Here is a 23,363-nt window from a genome sequence, read left to right as displayed (position 1 = left end):
CCAGCTTCTGTTGAAAATGCTCTAACCAACTGTGTAAACAGCATGAAAGATTAATGGAATGTAAGTAGAGGAGGAAAATGTTTTCAAATGCTCTGTTTGCTCTGGGTGCTTAACAGGATTGTGAGCAGACTTGGTGCTGCCGTTCTTGTAGTGAGTTATTTCTTTGCACAAGGGAGAGGGAGTTCCCTGCAGGCTGAGTACCTTTGTTCCCCTTGGTGAGGGTGGAAGGTGCTGGCCTCAGGATTTCACTTCTTTTTTTTTAATTTATTATTTATAATTGTTCAATCAGTCTTTAGAATACCTCATTTCCCATGCCCATTGACTTGGACCCTATGATTTTTGATTACCTGCTTTCCAGCCCCTCATGGTCTCTGTGAAGAAATATCTTTCCTGAATGCTTTAATTCATTTCCACAAATCCAGAATTTCACAGGAATAATCCATTAACCTATGAAAATAATGAGAAAACATTCAATATGTTGCTGCCAAGTTAAATTGTTAAATACCTTTTGGAGTCTTATTTTTTTTTCCTTCTGTCTGGCTTTGTTTTATAAGGACCCAACTTTTACAGTGGTTTCCATGAGCCTCTGGAGAGGTTTCAAAACATGAATTATCAGATTATACACTTTGAGGTTAAATAGTGCTGGAAGCTGTAGATCACCCCATTTGGGACTTGTCTTTAAGACAACAGTTTTCAATTAAAAAATTCAAATAAGTCCATTTAGTTTAATGAACCTGTGGAAATTTGTAGCTCAGTGGAGACACAGTGGGTTGAAGTAGAGTTTTTCTTGTCCCAGGGAGCTTTATAAAACATTTTCAATGTGATCTCTTGAAATGGAGCTGCTGGTGATGTCTTGTGGGGTGGAAGTCAGGAGGAAGAATTTGTGAACTGCTCTGGACAGGCTCTTTTCCCCAGAGAGGATGTTTTTACACCCATAAAAATAAGGTTGGAAGCAGGGGGAAATACGAATAAACCCCTGAATTTCAGAAAGGAGCAGATCTTATTGTTTCCTCACTTAGGCATTTTATTCTGATTAACACAGGGACTTAAATACTGATAAGGTAAATGTGTTCAAAATGTGTCTTTGATCTCAGGTGTTACTTGACATTTTCACGGCAAGGCCCAGTCCTTGAAATGATCTGTGTCAAAGCCACTGTGTGATGTGTTTCCAGCTTTGAGGAGGGGAAGGCAGTAACAAATGAGTGCATTTGTCACGGGTTATTGCTTGCAGAGCACTTAAACACATCTTCCACACCTCTGGGAAGTCAACACTTGATCCTCCCAACAACATGCACTTCAAACTCCCTCACTGCAGCAATTCCTGGGATCATTTTCAGCTTGATGGTACCTGAGGAGCTCTCGGCTCAGGGCAGCGTGTGCTGGGCAGTGAATGTGGGAGATGATCTCTCTCTGCTCGGGTACCTTGTTCCCCTCACACGCCAACCTCTCCTCTCATCTCATGTACCTTATTCTCCTCTCTTTTCGGGTACCTTGTTCGTTCCCTCACACACTGACTGACCTTCTCCTACCTTCTCATGTGTTTTGTTTCCCCCCCACCCCCTACCTCTCCTCCCTTCCCGGGTACCTTGTTCCCCTCACATGCTGACCTCTCCTCCATTCTCAGTGTTTTTTTCCTCTCACACGCTGACCTCTCCATTCTCGGATTCTCGGGTACCTTGTTCCTCCCCTCACACGCTGACCTCTCCTCCATTCTCGGGTACCTTGTTCCCGCCTTCACACTCTGATCTCCTCCATTCTCGGGTACCTTGTTCCTCCCCTCACACACTGACCTCTCCTCCATTCTCGGGTACCTTGTTCCTCCCCTCACAGGCTGACCTCTCCTCCATTCTCGGGTACCTTGTTCCTCCCCTCACACACTGACCTCTCCTCCATTCTCGGGTACCTTGTTCCTCCCCTCATACGCTGACCTATCCTCCATTCTTGGATTCTCGGGTACCTTGTTCTTCCCCTCACACACTGACCTCTCCTCCATTCTTGGGTACCTTGTTCCCCCCCTCACATGCTGACCTCTCCTCCATTTTCAGTGTTTTTTTTCCTCTCACACACTGACCTCTCCTCCATTCTCGGGTACTTTGTTGCCCCCCTCACACACTGACCTCCTCCATTCTCGGGTACCTTGTTCCCCCCCTCACAGGCTGACCTCTCCTCCATTCTCGAGTACCTTGTTCCTCCCCTCGCACACTGACCTCTCCTCCATTCTCGGGTACCTTGTTCCTCCCCTCACACACTGACCTCTCCTCCATTCTCGGGTACCTTGTTCCTCCCCTCACACGCTGACCTCCTCCATTCTCGGGTACCTTGTTCCTCCCCTCACACACTGACCTATCCTCCGTTCTCGGATTCTCGGGTACCCTGTTCTTCCCCTCACACGCTGACCTCTGCTCTCATCTCGGATACCTTGTTCCTCCCCTCACACACTGACCTCCTCCATTCTCGGGTACCTTGTTCCTCCCCTCACACACTGACCTCCTCCATTCTCGGGTACCTTGTTCCCCCCCTCACACACTGATCTCCTCCATTCTCGGGTACCTTGTTCCCCCCCTCACACACTGATCTCCTCCATTCTCGGTACCTTGTTCCTCCCCTCACAGGCTGACCTCTCTTCCCTTCCCCGGTGCTGTTCCCGCCGGGCGGAGCCGCTGCCCTCGGGCTCGGTGCCGCTCTCCTCTGTGGCCGTGCTCGGCCTCGGCTGTCGGAGCACCACAAATGCAGCGATCACAAGGGCTCCAACCCAAATGACAAAGCAAATGCTGGAATTGCTGTGCGGCCACGGCCAACAGCAATGGGAATAACTGCATTTTAATAGGTTTCTTTTTACTCTGCTTTTTTTTTTTCCTCCTACGTTTTAATGCTGAAGTTTCCTTGGCACATTGCAGCTGTTTCCTGCAGGGAGACTGAGCTTTCTAGACATCCACAATGCTCTGCTGAAATTATTATTTGTTGCTTCTAGCAACTGCTTCCTTTGTTTAACTCCACAAATCCTTTGTTGTTCACAATTGTCTTTTGGCTAAGGCTGTACTTTTCTGTACCTTGTCGTACTCTGATTTGTATTCTAGGTCCTTTGGTGTGGTGTAACATGGAGAATAACAACACAAAATAATCCCCTTAATTTTCTTTCCTGAGGGGTGAATTTGATATTTTTTTAATGCTGTACTGTATATATTATTATCTGGACTGGTGGAAGTATGTATGATAATTGTGTGATGCATATCACATGAATCCCCCTGTGCTGGGCACTGCTGAGGTCCCATCTCAAATCCTGAGGACAATTTTGGGCCCTGCTTGATAAGAAGGACATTGAGGGGCTAGAGCAGATCCAGAAGGGAGCTGGGAAGGGTCTGGAGCCCCAGGAGCAACTCAAGGAGCTGGGAAGGGGTTGAGCCTGGAGAAAATGAGGCTCAGGGGGACCTTGTGGCTCTGCACAAGTCCCTGCCAGGAGGGGACAGCCGGGGGATCGGGCTGTGCCCAGGGAACAGGGACAGGAGCAGAGGGAACGGCCTCAGGCTGGGCCAGGGGAGGTTTAAATTTTGATAACAGGAAAAATTCCTCCTGTGAAGGGCTGTCCAGGAGGACTTTAAATCCCTCCATTCCTGGAGGGATTCAATAACCCTGTGGATGTGGCGCTTGGGGATGTGGGTCAGTGGTGGCCTTGGCAGTGCTGGAGGAACAGTTTGAGTTGATGAATTTATGGGTCTTTTCCAGCCTTAATGTGATAAATTGTGAAACATATTCAGCAGAGTTTTACAATACTTTTGTGCCGTATCTCCCCAGCATTTGTTACCTGCAGATTTCTGAGTGAGCAGTAAAGGAATTATCCTTTAACTCTCACTCAAACCACAAAACAGTGAAAACCTCACCCAGTTTCTTTGAGAGGAACGGATCTTGTGTATCCCAGAAATTCTGGATTTTGCCCAGGGCTGCTGCTGTTAAACAGATTTCTGGTGTTTTTGCTGGAGGAACGGGTCAGTACATCAGTGAGTCCTGCCTTGGCCACACATGAAATGCAGCTGGAGCTTTGAGCAGGACAAGCTTTCAGCCACGCTGCTTTGAGCAGTTGGTACCACAAACTGTGTGTTTGGAGCTTCAAAGGTGTTTTAAAGTGAGGAACTGGGAGCCTCAACAAGGTGTGTGATACAGCACAGAGCACTTGGAACAGGTGGTGGGAAGTTTACTGTGGATTCCTGTGAAAACTGAAGCTTTGTTTGATTCCCCCCCAGTGATTCAGCACTCAGTTCAATTGCACTTCACTAAAATGTTCTTTTTCCTGATCAGATGAGAACTATTTTAATTTGATCAACTTGCCTTTTTTTTGTGTGTGTGTGGTGTTTCCCACTATTTCCCACTGTTTCCTTACTCATAAATACTCTTTAATGAATATTTTCATTGAATGAGTGAGTCTGAGTGAAGAAAAGTGAATTGCATGCTCAAAAAAACCTGATCCAGAAGGAAAAGAGGATTATTCCTGGATTTCCAAGCTGCACCTGTGCATCCTCTTTTCTGCCTTTAACCACAAATATTTACATAAGTCTGCTCTGATGTTGGGGAGCAGAAAAAAAAAGGCTTTTATAGAGACACAAAGACGCTGAACACCCACAGTTGTGGTCAAAACCAGCAGGGTCTTCAACTCTCCTTTCCTGTAATAATTATCTGGTCCTAACTGAGCATTAATTCCCTAAAACTTGTATTTGCATTATCTGCTCCTTCAGTTTTGCTTCACAAGAAAGAATCTGCAGAAGCATAATGCCCACATACTGTTCCTGCAATGTTCTTCCTGTGAAACAAATTTTCTAGTCAGGAAATGGATAATTAAGCCTCAGTTTGCCATCCATAGCTTAGCAGTAATCACACCTAACAGGGCTGGCCCTAGGGCAGGTAAAATAGGCAGGCAGTTATCCACCCAGCCTGGCTGGAGGCATCAGGAAAAGCAAATTTACAGAAATGAAACATTTATTATTCATTAATGTTAACAGTTTTCTCTTAAAAATTGACATAATCTAATTTTCTTGCTGTTTTATTGGGCAGGTAGGAAGCTGACAGCGGGCTGGCAAAAGGAATTGCTCATCTGCACTAGAAAACAGAGAAAAAATTAAATACAAACTGTGTGGGGGAAAATGAGTCCTCAGTGTAAAGTGAAATTCTTGCTGAATCTCAAATCTGATTGCTGTTCAAAGTGCAATTGTGAAGTTGATGCCTGTAAATGGATCATCTTAAAGGTTGTAGCTGAATTTTTTTGCCACAGTGCAAAATATAAGGGGGTGGGGGCCAGCAAAATGCAGGATTTGGTGGCAGAAATACTCCTGTGAAGGGAATGAAGTGACAGGGGATGAGCTGAAGTAGGGGGGGTGCGGATGGCACCGCAAATTCAGGTTCACAGCACTGAGTTTGTGAGTGCTCCAAAGGTATTCAGCACCTTCCCAAACTAAATGGGGATGGATTGTGGGCATTTGGAGCTTGAAAATCCATGGATTTGTCTCTACCTGAGCTATTTTTGCTGTTGACCCTTGTAGAATAAAAGAGAGGGGGAAATGGGACAAAGGAGAATGGCTTTAAGGTAAAGGAGGCTGGAATTAGATTAAGTTAAAAGAAGAAATTCTTGGCTGGGAGGGTGGGGAGGGGATGGGATGGAATTCCCAGAGCAGCTGGGGCTGCCCCTGGATCCCTGGCAGTGCCCAAGGCCAGGTTGGACATTGGGGCTTGGAGCAGCCTGGGACAGTGGAAGGTGTCAGTGGCAGTGATGGGCTTTAAGGTCCCTTCCCACCCAAACCATTCCATGGAAATAGAGCTGCTTCTCCCGTGCTTCAATCTGAGGGACATCCACAGGGTACTGTGTGCTAAAACTGAATCTTCCCCATCAAACAGGAAATAGACTTGCAAATAGAGGTGGAGGAAATTCCAGATTTGTTTAGAAACCTGTTTTTTTTCCACTTTTGCTGTGGACATCTATGTGAACAAAATACTCCATCCTCTGGAAACTTTGTGGCTTGGCAACACCAGCTGAGCTCTTTGGGCCCGTGACTGCTTGTAGGACCTGCCATGGTGCCAGGAAAAGCATTTCACAGAATTCACAGAATTCCTGGGTTGGAAGAGACCTTCAGGACCATCGAGTCCAGCCCAGCCCCAACAGCTCAGCCAGACCCTGGCACCCAGTGCCACATGCAGGCTTTGGTGACACAGCCAGGGACGGTGGCTGCAGCAGCTCCCCGGGCAGCCATCCCAGAGCTTTCTCCCCTTTCTGGAAAAGCTTTTTCCTGCTCTCCAGCCTGAGTTTGCCTTGGCCCAGCTCGAGGCTGTGTGCTCTGGCTGTGTCAGTGCTGCCTGGAGCCAGAGCCCAGCCCAGCTGAGCACAGGCACCTTTCAGGAGCTGGGAGAGCGATGAGGGCAGCCCTGAGTCTCCTTTCTGCAGGCTGAGCACCCCCAGCTCCCTCAGGGCTCCTCTCAGGGTTTGTGTCCCAGCCCCTCTCCAGCCTCGCCGTCCCCTCTGGACGTGCTCGGTGTCCCGAGGTCCTTCCAGGCTGAGGGCCAGAGCTGGGCACAGCCCTGGAGCCGTGCCCTCAGCAGTGCCCCGGGCAGGGCACGGTGCCCTCCCTGCTCCTGCTGGCCGCACCGTTCCTGGCACAGGCCGGGTGTCACCGGCCTTCCTGTCACCAGGGCACACTGCTGGCTGTGTCCAGCTGGCTGGGGACCAGCACTGCCAGGTTCCTTTCTGCCGGGGCACTGCCCAGCCACGCCATCCCCAGCCTGTGGCACTGCAGGGGTTACTGTGGCCAGAGTGCAGGACTGGGCACTTGGACTCATTAAACTTCATTCCAGTTCCTGTGGTGGTTCTCACTTTGTGCTGAGCTTCTTGGTCTGCAGACTGAGCAGACAGATCTGGTGTGCATTTCATCCACATCAAAGCTCTTTTTGTAGGAGTTGGGTGCAGATAAGCTGCCCACATTTGTGGGAACAGGAGTGATACACAGAATCAAGATTAACCTGTGTGTGATGTGTGTTCTCTGGTGGGATTGACGATGTTAAATCCTGGTTTGAGGCTGGGTGCTTTTGAGGCTGGAAGACAGCATTTTTGCGGAGGGAGATGAGTGGTTTCATAGTTCTGCAGCTGATCATCCCTCTAGCATTGCTGTGCTCCTGGAGTTATCTGTTGTGCCACATGATGAGTGGTACAATGGTGTTTATTTTCTTTTGCTGCTCAATAGCTCAGTAAACATCGTGTTCTCTCATCTCCCAACAATAACAGAAGTGTATTGGCTTGTGGAGAAATGATAACTTATTTTCTGTCCCTTTATAGCATCTGCCTGTTGTTCTCTTGTGTTGTTTGAATACTGGAGAGGTTCCTTTTTCTTCCTGTCCTCCCCAAATTAGTGTATCACAGTGCGGGAGTAATTTTGGACAGAAGATGAGACTGGGTGGTAGCTGTTCATTGGGCACATGCACATCTGGGCCAGATCTATGGAAAGCATTGATTTGTCAGAGCACAAAGAGATATCCAACACTGCCTGTAGTGTGAAATAATTTCCTGCAGAGTGTATGCAGTGTGCTGGTGTTAGATGTGGCTGGGGCCAGATAAATTACATTGGTTTGTAGAGAAAAATTTCTTTTATCCCTGCAGAATGTATGGCATTTTTGAAGCTCTGTCTGTATTTCTGTGGTAAATACACACCACAGTTTTATACCTTATAAAAATGAGGCACAGTGTGACTTCCTTCAAGAGGCACAGAACAGCTGGGAATGAAAGGGACCTCAAAGCCCATCCAGTTCAATGGGCAGGGACTCCTGCCACTGTCCCAGGCTGCTCCAGCCCCAGTGTCCAGCCTGGCCTGGGGCACTGCAGGGATGCAGGGGCAGCCCCAGCTGCTCTGGCAATTCCAGCCCAGCCAGGAATTCCTCATGGCCAAGATCCCATCCATGGCTGCCCTCTGGCACTGGCAGCCATTCCCTGTGTGCTGTCCCTGCAGGCCTTGTCCCCAGTCCCTCTGCAGCTCTCCTGGAGCCCCTGCAGGCCCTGCAATGTGCTGGAAGCTCTCCCTGGAGCCTTCTCCTCTCCAGGTGAGCTCTCCCAGCTCTCCCAGCCTGTCTTCTCAAAACTGAGCATTTTACTAAGACAACCATTTCATTTTGCTTCTCAGAGGAAAATTTTGCGACTCTGAGGTTTGGAAGGGGAAAAAAAAAAGCTTTAATACACAAGTGGGTTTTTCAACTGCTCCTGAGTAGTTAGTTGAGCATTTATAATAAGTACATAAATCAAAAATCTTACCTTTCTCTTCACTAAAATGTGAATTACCCTGTAGCTTTTGATGGTCTGTGCAGCTGCTTCAAGAGGACGGGTGAGAGTAAATTCAGACTTCTTCTGGGTTGTGGCACTCTGTCCCTTCACCTGAGGTGCTGAGGCAGGAAGATTCTTGGAGAGCTTGGAGTTCATTCAGTTTTGAGGAGAGCTGCAGCCTCGTGCAGAAGTGGTATGGCTGGCAGTTATATGTATATAAAAATATATATAAATGTGAGTACTTTTTCCTGCGTATTTACATTTGGAAATGAGCTATTCCTGGCTTTCATGTGAGCTGTGGGAGGAAGCAGTTGAAGGCTTTGGGTGTTTGCACAATGACAAGGCTTCAGGACTCCTGAAAAAATCTTTCCATCTCCTCCCTCTACTCCTTGGGTTGGATGCTGGAAATAGGAGATGAAAAATGCTTGTGACCTACAGATCAACTTCTATGAAAATGAATAGTCCCAAAGGACTTTTTTTATTAATCTAATTCCAGTGTAAATTCAGTGACCTCAGGGAAATAACAAGGTTCATTTATTTTCTCCCGAGGAAAGTGCTGTACATCCCATGACAAAAACATTTCAGGATTGTGTCTGACCATCTTCTTCCATCTGTGGGAGTGACTCCAGTGAATGAAGCATTTTGCTTTTGTGTAATCTGTATTTTTAACTATGTAAAATCAGAAGCCTGTGAGATTTGGCTCAATGAATTTCTCTTTCACCGTAGCATCAGAATGTCTCTCAGCAGACCCACAGCCAGTTGGAATTATTGTAATCCTGTTGAGCTCTTGCTAATGAGACAGGCATCTGCAGCCATCCAGCTGCCAAGTACAAATTCCAGGTATCTGACAGAGAAGGAGGATTTTCATTTGGAAAAATCAAACTGAAAAAAAATCAAGTGAAGTGCTCAGGAATTCCTCCTGGAAACCCCCACCGAGTTCATCATCTGCTACTCGTGATCTAAACTGATTTTCCTTCTGTTTGTCCTCTGTTTGGAATATTTTCAGGGAGTTCTGAAATGCTGATATATATTTATCATTGTTTCATAATCCTGTCCTGTTTTGTGATTCCCCCTTCAAAGTTTTTCCTGCAAAGTTCCTTTCCCAAACAATTTGGATCCTTTCTGTTTGACAAACAGTGTGTTGACTTTTCTTCTTCCTTGCAACACATTTTAATAGGACTAAAATAAGCAGAGATGCCCTTGGCTTACTTTTCTGCAGTGTTAGCAGGAGCATGGATAATGTCAAGAATATTAAGTATTCCTTGCTTTTTTTTCTCTTCCTTTTTTTTGTGTAGAGCAAGAAGAAATGGCTCCTGTACCATGAGACTTAGATGGGAAATTCAGGTGTACAGTTGCAAATTCCAAGTGATTAATCCAGACTCATTACCAGGGGAAATAACCAGATCTTAAACCTAAAACCTTACATTTCTGAAACTCACTGTGTTTTTCAGTAAAATGAAGGGGGGAAAAAAATCTCTGTTGCTTTTTTCCATTTGGGTTTTGGTTTAAACTCTTACCCTGTCTGTAAGGAAATCATCTACAGGTGTTTAAGGCAAATTCAAGTGAGTGGAAGGCTAAGAAAAAACCTGTTGGGGAAAATCTGTTGTTGTGTGGAATTTTTTATCCTTTTTGGTGTAGGATGTGGTGCCTGGGAACATTATTTAGTGGTGACCTTGGCAGTGCTGGTTAATGGTTGGACTCCATGATCTTAGAGGTCTTTTCCAACTTTAATAATTCTGTGATGGTTTGAACCAGAACAGATTAAAGGACTGTAAACAAACACGAGATTTTTGGTCAGAATGTGAGTGTGATATTCTTAGTGGTGGTTGTTTCCACAGTATATTCCCAAACCAGGTAATTAAGTGTAGTGGTTTTGGTTTGTTAATTTGAGATTTCATTAATTTTTAGATTTCTTAGTTAATGTACTAATTAGTGTGTTGGGTTTGATGTTGGTTAATTACTAATGTACTTATTTTTTGTTGTGAGATAGGGTTAGGAGAAAGGGTAAAGTAGGTTTAAAATTTTAAAGGGTATAAAGAAAAATTTATTAATAGTAACTAAAAGAGTAATAAGAATTAAAAGCAGGATGTTCCCGGTACAGGTGTTTATTCTGCATCCAACAGAGGCAGCTGCAAATCCTGGAATGTGACAATTGACTGAGCCTGAAACTTTGGTTCATCTTGGTTTACTTGCCCTTTCAAGGGTGAGAGGAGACCAGAACTGTGCATGCTCATTTTTGACCTCAGTAGGAATCATCTGGTGGGATCTCCAAGGTTTCTGCTTTCCAGCTGTCCTGGCTTTGTCCTTCTGCCACTTTTGGGGTTTCTGAGGTAGGAGCCGCTGGGACCTCTCGGCTTCACAAGCAGCTCTGCTTTGCTGGGCTGATGTTTTTAGCAAAATGTGGTTTTCCTACAGACAGGACCAGCTAAATTCAAATGCAAGGACAAAAAGACTGGGCAACACAATCTAAGTCTGCTTTAAAAACGTGGCTGGGATTTGTTAGGAAGCCTGGGTTGGATGGGAATTTGCTGGAGCAGTGGAATCCTCGTGGCATGCTCTGACATGAGCAATGGAGTCTTAGCTTTGGAGAGAGATCTTCAGCTTTTGTAACCAACTGCTGGCACTGCAGATGGATTCTGTGGCGAATCCAGAATTGTGAAATTGAATTTGGTTTGATTAAAACTCCCAACTTCCCTGGTCTGTGCTCTGGGCCAGTTTGGTTCTGCTGCTCCCTTGTCTGTCTCCATGCAGGATTCTCCTGCAATCTGTGCCGCAGGTCACAGAGGATGGATGTTTTCATTAACTCCTGGGACAGGCAGCTCCAAACTCCCAACAAAATGTCAATTCCTGAGTTGGATATTCCTTGTGGCCAGTGTAGCCATGCTGAAGAGCATTCTTCCCACAGAAACAAGCTGTTCTTCACAAAGAAAATGGATTTATCTGCAAGGGCTCTTAACAGAGGATGACTTTCTGCCAGCCTTGCACGTGATTTTCATTTTAGAGTCGTGGAGTGGTTTGAATTGGAAGGGACTCGAAGATGGTTGTGGGCAGGGAGCCTTTCACTGAAATTTATATTTTTCTGGGCCCTGAGCAACCTTGTCTTGTGTTCGTCCATCTCAGAGCCTTTGTAAAGAGCTTTGGCTAAAATTTAATTTTGTTTTGTGGAAAGCTGATTTAAGACACAATTAAAAGGTTTAGGAATAGAATATTAATGTGGTAGCATGAGAAAGGATTCCTGTTTCTGTAGCTACCATGGAGCATGAAATGCAATGAGTTTTATGCTTTGGAAGAAGCTGCTTTGAGGGGAGACTTTAGCGGGGTGCAGCCTCTTCAGGAGGGGCAGCTCTGGTCTCTGCTCTCTGTGACAGGGACAGGTCCTGAGGGACTTTATTTCAGTTATGTGCAGGTGCTTCAGAGGTACCTGGGGCTGTGTCAGGGGAGGTTGAGGCTGGATATCTGGAAAAGGTTCTTGCTGCTCTTTCTGGGATTTTTATCCTCTCAAAGGCAGAAGGAGAAGATTGCATTGGTTCTTGAATAGAAATATGGAGTGACATCAAGAAGCTTTGAGCTATGTCCGGTTTCACAAAGTTTTCAGCAGTTTTGTTGCAATCTCAGAATGAATTGATTTCAATAAAAAGAATCTTACTACATGAAGTTAGAGGTTTCAGTAATTGAGGGGGGGAAATAGGGTCATGGGGCCTTTTCTTGTTGTATTGGTGTATGTTTGAAAACTGGTGGAAGACCTGGATGGATTTGTGATGGATTTCTCTGTGTCCCTGTGACGTCCCTTACCTTTGGCAGATGAGTTACAGGAACTGCAACATTGCACAACAAGACTGAAGTTAGGATTTTTTCCTTATAGCTCTTCATAAATAATAAATCAAGAAATATTTCAGATGTTACATGGTGCCTGTATTAATGACTGTCTGGCAATGTGATAACCAACAGAGAACTTTCCCTGAAGAGGGAAAAGAAAAACTCGGAAGGTGTGGGAATCAGAAAAATAGAAACTTTCACAGACATGGAGGGGTTTGGTTTGCAGCCTTGAGAGAAGCTTGGATTGATGGAAAAATACAATACACAGATATTAAGCAGAAAAATAACTTATATTTCTATAGATGTAAGTAAGAATATGCCTTAAATAAGTGAGAAACCATATTGATAAGGCAGGGAAGGGTTTATGATGTAGGGGTGTGGTTGTACGGAATAAGCTGAGAGTTTAGAAGTGGTAATAGAATTATATTTGTGCATGTGAGACAGAAGCCTGTTGGACAAAAGCATCTGCAGTCCAGCAGAAGTGAGTAAAGGTGATAGGTTAGAAAACCAAAATAAACCCTGTAGCAGCTGTTTTATTGGTTTAAAAAGTTCTATATTGCCTTGTGACAAAGAAACTTGTGACTACTCTTGAGCTGTGGCCAACTGCTTGCTCCTTTAAAATCTCACCGCCTCTGAGCCTGATGTTTATCTGAGCAATAAATCGTTCTCAGCCCCAAAACAGTCCCATCCCTTCATTACAAGCGGCGACGGTAATAATATGAGGGGTTTGAAAACTGGCAGAGTAACAAACCGCAGCGTTGATGGCGTTTATTTCCTCACAGTGCATTGATCTCTAACAAATGAACTCCAAATAACTTTTGCCATCTCGGTGCCCTCAGGACTTTGTCCACCAGCGATGACGTGGAGGACCGGGAGAACGAGAAGGGGCGGCTGGAGGAGGCGTACGAGAAGTGCGACCGCGAGCTGGACGAGCTGATCGTGCAGCACTACACGGAGCTGACCACGGCCATCCGCACCTACCAGAGCATCACCGAGCGCATCACCAGCTCCCGCAACAAGATCAAGCAGGTGCCAGCCAGCCCGCAGGGCTCTGTGTCGTGTGGAGACTCTCCACACGACTTTGTGGAGAGTTTAGATACATGGTGTCTCGGTTTGAACAGCCAGGTGTCTGCTGAGGAAGGCAGGAGCCTCCCCTGAAATGGAAAATGCAACCCCCCTCTCTACAAATTATTATCATTTTGAAAATAAGAGGCTCTCAGGTAACGATATCGGAATAGGAATAACAGTTCTTTACTAGGAAAATTAAAAATAGAAATGCAGTAGTACAAACAACAAACCATTGCCAGAGTCAGAATAGACCTGACACCCTGTGGGTCGGGGTGGTGGCAGCAGTGCCATTCCATGGTGGTGTTCACAGGGGTCCCAGGATGAGGGAAGAGATGAGAATGTTGACTCCATGTTTTAGAAGGTTTGATTTATTATTTTATTATGTATATTACATTAAAACTATACTAAAAGAATAGAAGAAAGGATTTCATCAGAAGGCTTGCAAGCAAAGGAGAAAGAATGGAATGATCATAAAATCTTGTGACTGACTGAGACAGTCCAGACAGCTGGACTGTGATTGGCCATTAATTAGAAACAACTTCATGAGACCAATCCCAGATTCACCTGTTGCATTCTACAGCAGCAGATAGTTATTATTTACATTTTGCTCCTGAGGCCTCTCAGCTTCTCAGGAGAAAAATACTAAAAAAAGTATTTTTCATAAAACATGTCTATGACATCATTCCATGGTGGCTCAGCCCTCCTGCAGGGCCAGCTGTGGTTCTGCTGGAGCAGGGATCCTGCACAAGGCTGGAGTTTTCCTCTGCAGCTCCAGGGCTGCTGGAGATGGGCCTGCTCTCCCTCTGGCAATGCAGGGCAGCAGAAAGCTGCTCCTCTGGGAATGCAGGGGGCAAAGGCTGCTGTGCTGCTGCCAGGCTCAGATTGGATCCAGGCAGGAATGCTTGGCTCCTGCCCTGGGCAGAGCATCTCCCCATGGGATGATGGAATTTGATCAGCCGTGCAGGGACACTCAGTGGCCATGGACAGCAGAGATCTGCTGGAGGGAGGATTGGCTGTGGGGGAGATAAAGAAACTGCCCCAGGAACAGAGAGAACTGCCCCAGCTCTGACAGATGGGGATGGAACACACACCCCCACTGACATCTTTCAACCTAAGACAGATTGCTATAGTGACAATATTATTGATAGTGCTTTATGTACTTCACTGTACATGGCAAACAATAAACAAAGCCATCAAAGAAGTTTTTTCCATTCAAGAGAAAAGGGAAATGGATTTGTAGGGAATTCTCAAGGCCTGACACACAGCTCACATCTGTATGCAAACTTTGAGATGAGAAATGCTGACTGAGAAATGGCCTGGCATGGGACAGACATTGCTGAGACAGAAATGGAGCTGGAAACAAGTTCCAGAGGGTGGCCTTGCAAATGAGACTGGAAACTCTGGAGAAACAGAGCTGTGAAAGGTGCATTGTAGTGGCACCCACGAGGGGGAATTTTAGATGATTGGCTTTAGGGCATTTACAGCATGGTGTGGCTAAAGCTGACAGACCAAGAAACACTTAGAATGTCTTGTAATTAAGAAATAATTGGCTTCTGATTGTGAATCATAACATCTGTAATTGTCTCACCCTTTCCATGAGACTGAAAATGGAATAAAAGTTTTTAAAATGCCTCTCAGCTGCCCCATCTCTGTGTCAGAAAAGACCATAATCTGACATGTATGAGCTCCACAGGCTCTGTTCCATCTGCAAATCTCCTTTTTTCCTGGCTGCTGCTGTTTTATTGGTGGTTTTGCTTCCAGTAACACCCAGTGATGGAAGCTCCAATGTCCCATTTTAAGCTTTTGTTTCTCCCTCTGTTTTTCCAGCTTCTCATCTTCATTTTGAATGGAATGAAAATTGATTGAGGAAGTGCTGTTACCACGAAGTTCCCACCTGGACTACTGTGTCCAGCCCTGTTGAAACAGGTCTAGAGGAGGCCCCAGAGCTGCTCCAGGGCTGGAGCCCCTCAGTTCTGGAGGCAGGCTGGGAGAGCTGGGAATGTTCCCCTGGAGAAGGGAAGGCTCCAGGGAGAGCTTCCAGCACATTGCAGGGCCTGCAGGGGCTCCAGGGTCGCTGCAGAGGGACTGGGGACAAGGCCTGCAGGGACAGCACCCAGGGAATGGCTGCCAGTGCCAGAGGGCAGCCATGGATGGGATCTTGGCCAGGAGGAATTCCTGGCTGGGCTGGAATTGCCAGAGCAGCTGGGGCTGCCCCTGCATCCCTGCAGTGTCCAAGGCCAGGCTGGAGCAGCCTCGGACAGTGGCAGGTGGCCCTGCCATGGCAGGGAAGTGAAAGATGCTTTTTAAGTTCCCTTCAACCTCACATCTTGGCATGACTCTAAGCTAGGTCTGAATAGCAGTGACTCTGTCACTACAGGACATCCTGTCCTGCCATTGTCCCAAGCTGTGCCTTACTGGCAGCATTTTCTGTAGGATCTCCCTGAGAACAGGAGTTGTTAAAAGCCAAACTGAGAGGTGGATGTGAAGCACAAAGCTCTGCAGTGCCCCTGTTCATTTATTGTCTGGGCATGTTGCTCTCAGGTTTTTGATGTCTCCAGCGCTGCTGAGCTCACACCTTTCCATCTCATCTTTTCATGTTTTGCTATCTTGGCCTTCAAGCACCTCCTGAATTGTCTGGGTGATTCATCATTTTGCTTTTTGCTCACAGAATATGAATTTTGATGCTATTTCCAAGCTCAGCTGTGTTGTGTGAATGCCCATGAACTCTGTGCCCCTGAATCTTTCTGCATTTTGAGTGCTCACACTTTAGGGTCTGGTGCCAGTAAATAACTCTGGCACTCGTGGCTGGGGACTTGTTTGAGCTGCTCTGTCCCTGCAGCAGCAGATGAGTTCTTTGGGCTCCTATCTTGCCCTTCCTGTGCAGTTTGCTGTACCTAAACTTTGCAAAACAGGCAACAAATTCTTCTTGCTTCAATTTGTTTCCTGTCTCTGTGGAAGTCTCAGCTGAAAACCTTTCCCAGAAGTGCTTTAGGAGCAGCAGATTTCTACCCTTGGTGGCTTACATACTGACCCTTCTGGCTTTGAAAATTCATTTAACATTTCCAAAGAAAATGAGAGCGTTCTGCTGCTTTCCAAGGGTAAGAGTTCATTCCAGGATTTATGGACAAAGCTCAGCACTCTGAAAGCACAGATCAATTCCACTAAATCTGAAATCAACTGTAGGCAGAGGCCTGGCTTCACACAGTGTGCAAAGCTTTGCAGAGGTCAACACAAGCAGAGAGTGGTGTGACCTTTGGGTCCCACCTAGAAGAATGACTGTGAGGGTGAGGGACCTTTTGGTATTTAAGTTTGCTTATTGGTTTTGGTCAATATGTATTGAAGTGGTTTTGAGCTGATCTCACACGAGGCCCCAGATCTGGTTTGTCATCAATCTGTGTTACACTCCCAGGCTTGCTCCTCGTGTTCCCCTCTGTGCAAGGTGGGAGTTGTACAAGTGACAGATATTCCAGATCCTTCTGTGGATCTGCCTTTTGCAGTCAATTCTTGTGTGGACTCCTGGTGGGAAATGTTTAGTTTTGGGTTTTGCTACAGAGGTCTTGCCTCTGTAAAACTGAATTACGAAGCAGAACCAGTTTGGGCTCCCAGGGGGAGGATTTTTTAAAGATCTGCTGTTCATTCCTTGCCCTGCTCCCAGTATTGCTGGCTGGGGCTACGTACAAATCACCAACAGGATGGGACTGCTAGGAACGCATCTTGAGCTGTTTTATTTTCTAGTATCAGTTTTATTACATGATTATCTCAATGGGAAGATGCCACCAGCTCACATCCCAGGCAGCAGACCAAGAACTTAATGTTACAACTTACTTTTTAAGTGTTTTGCCCAATCACACAAAGCAAAAGCATATTGACAGTGGTTCCATCCAAGCACTATAAGCACACGTACCTCTGGTTAAAACAATGCTTGCTTATTTCCAATACAATACCTGCTTGTAAGCCTTCAAACACAATGCACAGAGCTGCATTATTAAGCTTAGAACTTCCTAATATCTCACTAGATAGACTTTTCTGCAGCTTAGGGAGTTATTCTAGACAAGCATTAATGCACAGACCATTGTTCCATTTGTCCTTACTTTTCTGCTTCTTACATAATTTTTCTGCTGACTTTTCTCATGGCTGCTGCTGAGCTCTAATCACAGTTCTGCTGTCTCTGAGGCCTGCCTTTTGGATCTTTCCCAAAACCCTCTGATTTTATGGATTCCCACACCCAGATGTGGATGGAGTTGATCTTTCTTGCAAGGACAGGAGCAGGAATGTCTGGTGGGATTCCTCCTGGCCCCATTGTTGTTTTGCTGACCTAATTTTGCTCTCTGTAGCTGCAGTCCACTGATGAAGCTGTGCCAGGCCAGTGAAACATTTCCAATTAATGTATTGAACAGGGATTAGATGTGAAATGATCTCTGTGTGTGTTTTAGTTTGCCTCTGCTTTTTAGGACACTCCTAGATGAGGGTTTTTTTGTTGGCTGAGGATTTTCCCGTGCTTCTCTTTTCAAAAGGACATTTTGGAGTGCAGTATTGAAATCTCAAACTCTGCTGCCTCTAGACAGAGGCTGTTTTATGGAGCTGTTTTTATTTACCAGTGTCCAGTATTGGTCCATTGATGTCTTTCTCACACAGATTTTTTTTAAACTGCCTTCAGGTGAACAAGGTAGGAGAAAGTGCAGCTGAAGTGGGATTTGTGGAGTGCTTTAAAGGCTCATTATTTAAAAATAAATTGAAGGGCTCCTTCTTGTGTCTCTCTTCATGAGTAATTCAGTGAGAGTTCAGCCTGAGAAAAGGTTGGGCCCCAAGTATTCATAACTTATCACAAAACAAGAGTGGTGTGAAGGCAATGTGTGAAGCTGTGCTGCTAATTGCTTCCACATTTTAGTATGGATTGTTGATTTGCATTAAGCAGGAAAAGCTAGGTTACACTGACCTTACCAGGGAGACTCTGAAAGCAGGGAAGTCTGTGAGTTGTGAGAATGGAGAAGGAAAACTCTTGGTGTTGCCTAAATGGAGAAAAATTAGAGATTTTGCCACTTGGATGATGGCATGAGGCTCAGAACCAAACTGCATGGCAGCGCTAAAAGGTTTGTAATGGCTTGATAAATAATGGAAATGCTGATTTGAACTCATAAATGTTCTGATTAAATCTTCTCTTCCAAAAAATCTGGTATTGCTCAAGTTATTGGGAAAATGGTTTTACTCTTAGCTGGTCTTGTTTCAGAGAAAAAACACCAAACTTGAAGAAAGGAGGAGACTGCCAAAAGATTTAATAGGCAGATGGAAAATGTTTGCAGCAGGAAAATTAGTGGTGGCTTGTTTGCTTCCACAGAAAATTGGATTCTTGCTGTTTGCCAAAATACTGAATTGGTTCTTGGGAAATGGCTTTGGTTGTGGCTAACAGGATCTGGGTTTCACTGCATTGTGGTACTTCACTTAAATTTTCACGGGTGGTATAAAACTTGCATTAAAGAACATTTAAGTGTGAGAAAAGTTCAGGTTTTAGGGTCTGTAAAGTTCTCCTCAGCCAAGGCAGCACGAAGGAAATCAGATATGGTTTTACCCCGGTGGTATTTTTGGAATTCCTAATGAAGCAAAAGGGGAGAAGGGCAGCTGTCAGTTGCAGGGACAGATGTCATTAACCCTTGCTGTGCTGCTGCAGGTGAAGGAGAACCTGCTGTCCTGCAAGATGCTGCTGCACTGCAAACGGGACGAGCTGCGCAAGCTGTGGATCGAGGGCATCGAGCACAAGCACGTCCTGAACCTCCTGGACGAGATTGAGAACATCAAGCAGGTCCCTCAGAAGCTGGAGCAGTGCATGGCCAGCAAGCGCTACCTCAACGCCACCGACATGCTGGTACTCCCTTTTTGTCCCCCTTTTCTGTCCCCCCTTTTGCCCCCTTGTTGTCCCCCCTTTCTTGCCCTCTCCCCCCTTTTTTTGCCCCCATCCTTTTTTTGCCCCCTCCCTCTTTTGTCCCTCCCTTTTTTGTCCCCCCCTTTTTGCCCCACTCCCATCCCCCTGTTTTGTCCCCCCTTCTTGTCCCCCTCCTTTTTGCCCCCTTTCCATCCCCTTTTTGCCCCCTTTCCATCCCCTTTCCCCTCCCATCCCCTTCTTTTGCGGTCTCATGCTTTATTTCAAAATTAATTTTCCAGACACCTACCTGGATCATCATCTTTCTTAGAATCTTACCGATTATTTCAAACCCATTTTTATAAATAGAAGGAGCTGTCCCGTGTCCCTCTTTCATCCCCAGAATGCACCCACAACTTTGGTCATTATTCACAGGCCACAGTTTAGGTGGGTTTGCCTCATTGTCTGCATGAGAGGACAAAGGCTTAAGGTTTAGGTGGGGCATTAGGAGGAATTTCCTCTGAGAAGGGGTGATCAGAGGTGGGAAGGAATTGCTCAGGGGGGTTTGGAGTCCCCACTCCTGGAGGTGTCCGTGGAATCCTGGATGTGGCACTCAGTGGGGGGCGTTGGCCATCGGTTGGACTGGATCATCTCAGACATCTTTTCCAGCCTTAATTGGTTTTGTGACTCTGTGATTCTTTTCCCAGGGCTCTTGATCCTTTCTGCTTACTTCCAGCTCCTGGTTCATCTCTTTCTCTCCCCTCCTTCAAGTGTTTTTTCTCTTCAGTTCCATCTCTTTTATTAGCTTGCTTTGCAGTTCCACTCTTGTCCAGTGCAGTAACATCAGGGTGCCCCCAGTGAAGGAATGATTGGCATCTGACTGCATTGATCAGAGGGCTGAACAATTGCTTTATTAAACTGTATTATATTGCATTTTACTACACTATATTAAAGAGATGCTGTACTTCAAAGAACACTAAAGAAAACTCCTGTCTCCCAGCAGTCAGGACACAGCTTTTCCAATTGACCAAGGAAAGAAAACAATTCTCAGCAGAATCCAAATGACAAATCACTTCAGGTAAACAATCTTCCTAACACATTCCGCATGTGCAAAAACAACAGGAGCAGAGAATAGAGATAAGAATTGTTTTTCTCTTCTTCTCTCTGTGCTTCTCCAGGAAAAAAAATTGAGGGAGAGAGAATTATGTCTCTCTGTTCAGAGAATGTGAGTGCCACAGTCCAGGAGTTTCCTGGACTTCTCTAATAACAATCTTTCTTTTTCTAAACTTAACAAGTACATTTCCTGACCAGGCTCCAGTCCTTCCTTTCCTGGAACTGTCTTTAGGAATTAAAAGCAAGAGAGGTGATTTTTCTCTTCTCAGTCCTGACATGTGGAGTGCTCAGTGCAGTTCTGGGCTCTCCAGTACAGACAGGTGGAGTTACTGGGTCCAGGCCAGTGGGGGATTACAGGGATGGCTCAGGAGCATCTCACATGTGGAGAGGCTGAGAGAATCCTCAGGGAGATGTTCTTGATGGTTATTATTTCATGGGAGGGTGCAAAGGAAACAAAGCCAGACTCTCCTTTGTAGTGCCTAGGGATGGGAGAAGAGGAATGGGCACAGCCTGAAACATTCCTCCAAGGAACAGTTTGACCTTAAACCAGCTCTGTTTTACTGTCGGGATGGTTGAACACTTGAACAAGTTCAAGCTCTACAGACCAGAGAGGTTTTGGAGTCTCCCTCTGTGGAAAATTTCCAAATCCAGACTGGACATGGCTCTAGGTGCCCGTGCTTGGGCAGGGAAGTGGATTTGATATTCTACAGAGGTCCTTTCCATCCTGAACCACAAAAGTAGAGGCAAAATTTCTACCTCAGTTCTTACTCCTCTTTGCCAGACAGTGCCTTTAAGGCCATCTGTTCATTGCCTCATTTTGTTGGTTTTTTCCCCTTCACTGCCCTTTGTTGTCTCTCTTAGCTGTGCCTCTTCACTTCTTTTTCATAAGTCATTACCCAACAAGAGAAAGAGGTGGAAATTGTCACCCTGAGCTTTAATTTCCTCCTTTTTGCTTTATCTTATTTCACCTTAAACATGACTTTGTAAAACTTGCCTTGTTCCCTGTGCTGCATTTCCCACAGCTGGATGCCACTATCCCATCCCACCCTCCCAGGGCCTGTGGAACCCACCTGGTTTTTGTTGTTGCTGTCACATCCTCGTGTCTGGTGTCACTCTGCCGTCACCTTCCTTTGTTTTTTCTCTTCCTCCTCTTCTCCTGTACCAGCCCTGCTGCAGTCACAGGATCATGGAATGGTTTGGGTTGGAAGGGACCTGAAATCCCAGCCAGTGCCACCCCTGCCATGGCAGGGACACCTCCCACTGTCCCAGGCTGCTCCAAGCCCTGTCCAGCCTGGCCTTGGACAGCTCCAGAAATGGGAGACTCAAAATGTGGCATTTGCCTGATATTTTCAATTGTCAGATGGGAAAAAGGAGGTGGAAATTAAGGGTGTCCAGTGTAGGTATCAAAATATGACACTCACAGTGGCCACCAGTATGAGTTGAAATGTTGGTGGTTTTTTCAGCAGTTTGCTTGGTTTGGTTGTTTTTTTTAGTTTTATTTTTGGTGTTTTGTTTTTGTTGTTTTTTTTTTTTTTATGGGTTCCTTTTTGAATTTAAAAAAAAAATTCTTTTCAAAATGCCAGGCAAGTTACCTATTTCCTATTTGAAATCTGTGTTAGGAAGTGTAAGAAGAAAAATAACCTTGCTTAAGATTTCTCATACATTATGCTTTAGAAATGGTTTTCAACCTGTGTATTTGATATTTGCTGGTTTGCAGTATTTTGTTTACGGTTATTTTAAATATAAACACTTAGGTATATATAAATATGTGTGCTTGGGTAAAGTTGCCTGTGGCTATGAGGGAGAGACAGCATTAGATCTCTCTGATTTATAGACTTCTGCAGCATTTCTGCTGCTGCTCTGTTTGGTTGGTTTTTTTTTGTTTTCAGCATAGCAAATATTTTCTAATAAATCAAATAGTAATGATACAAAAAGCAGCTGTTAGTTCATGGGCTTTTTTTGAATATATATCAAGGAATGCAGAGAAACCTCAAGTGGAAATTGAACACTCAATTTCAGCCACTCATTGACACTTGCAATTCTCATTTGAAGACAAATGTGCCTGTATAAAGAAACAGTAATTCATTTGGAGCTTTTGGAGCATTTCCCTGGCCAAAAATCACTGCAGGCTCATTGGCTTTTGCCACCTTGTGTTAGCACGGCTCTGCGAGGCTGTGATGTTGTAATCACTCACTGGCCGGGGATAATTCCCTTCTCCTTTGATATGATAGGAACATTATGTAAAATCATTCCTGATCTGTCAGGGAGGCACAGTGTCCATAGATCTGCCTGTCCTTCGGTTTCATTCCTCAAGGTAAACAGCTGCTCGTGGCTCAGGAGAAGCCCAGAGTGCTCTGACAAGGAGTTTGTAGCCCTCAGCCTGCACTTGCAGCCCTGATTGATGCTGTTCCTGCAGCCCTGTGATCCAGCAGTCAGAACCAGACCTTTGCAGCCCCTCCGAAGGCATCAGCCTGCTGCATCCCATCCCTGCAGCCTGCTCTTTGTATTCCGCTCACATTAATTGAAGTAATTTTGCCACTGAAGCGTGTTTCAAACCTCTGCATTTAAATTGAAATTTTAATTCCCTTATTGTTTGGAAAAGAGGGCTGAGGATGGCTTGTTACAGGTTTCATTATCACTCAAAACTCTCCAGCTGCTGGTTCTAATGTGCAGTGACTGAGTAATGCAGGCAAGGATTGTTAATAAAAGACTGGCAGCTTTTCCCAGTTGGATAAACACAATGCAGAGGTACTTTGTGACAGCTTACATTTGTATGAAGTTAATTTTTTTTTTTTTAAGTGACAGCTTTTTTCCTTTCTGATTCTGTATCCAGCCAGAGCAGCACACAAATATCAGGTGTTCCTGTTGTGTGTTCCTCCAGCATCTTGATAATTCCAGGAGCACAGGCAGTAGGATCAGGTTTGCTGTCCTATAATTGCACATTACAGGGCGTCTAAAAGAACCCATTTCCAGCATCCTTTGAATTGTGAAGCTTTGGAGAATTTGGGAATGTTCGGAACAGATAAAATGCCTGTTTGAGCTGGAATGCATTTTAGTTATCTTCCATTTCTTTATGTGCCTTTTTGATAGAGTGAGTTTGTGCATTTGCCTGAAATGGAGCTGGTTTTTCACACACCGAATTACTGACAGCAATATTCACTTTCATGGGCACTGAAGTGCACGTGCAGCCATTTATGGGTGGTTTTTGTTGAGTGTAAAACAAGAAAA

General features: G+C 45.4%; 1 protein-coding gene across 1 annotated transcript in view; it reads left to right on the top strand.

The window, feature by feature from the left end:
* EXOC4 (exocyst complex component 4) overlaps window positions 1–23,363 on the top strand; it is a 317,262-nt gene that overhangs the window by 6,060 nt on the left and 287,839 nt on the right. Inside the window, 2 exon segments of the mRNA XM_038153051.1 lie at window positions 12,940–13,129; window positions 18,834–19,028. Coding sequence (XP_038008979.1) covers window positions 12,940–13,129; window positions 18,834–19,028 — 385 coding nt within the window.

This window comes from Motacilla alba, chromosome 1A (genome assembly GCF_015832195.1).
Source record: "Motacilla alba alba isolate MOTALB_02 chromosome 1A, Motacilla_alba_V1.0_pri, whole genome shotgun sequence".
NCBI classification, from domain to species: Eukaryota; Metazoa; Chordata; class Aves; order Passeriformes; family Motacillidae; genus Motacilla; species Motacilla alba.
The sequence above is the reverse complement of the archived record's forward strand: the minus strand, read 5'-3'. Positions and strand labels throughout refer to the sequence as shown.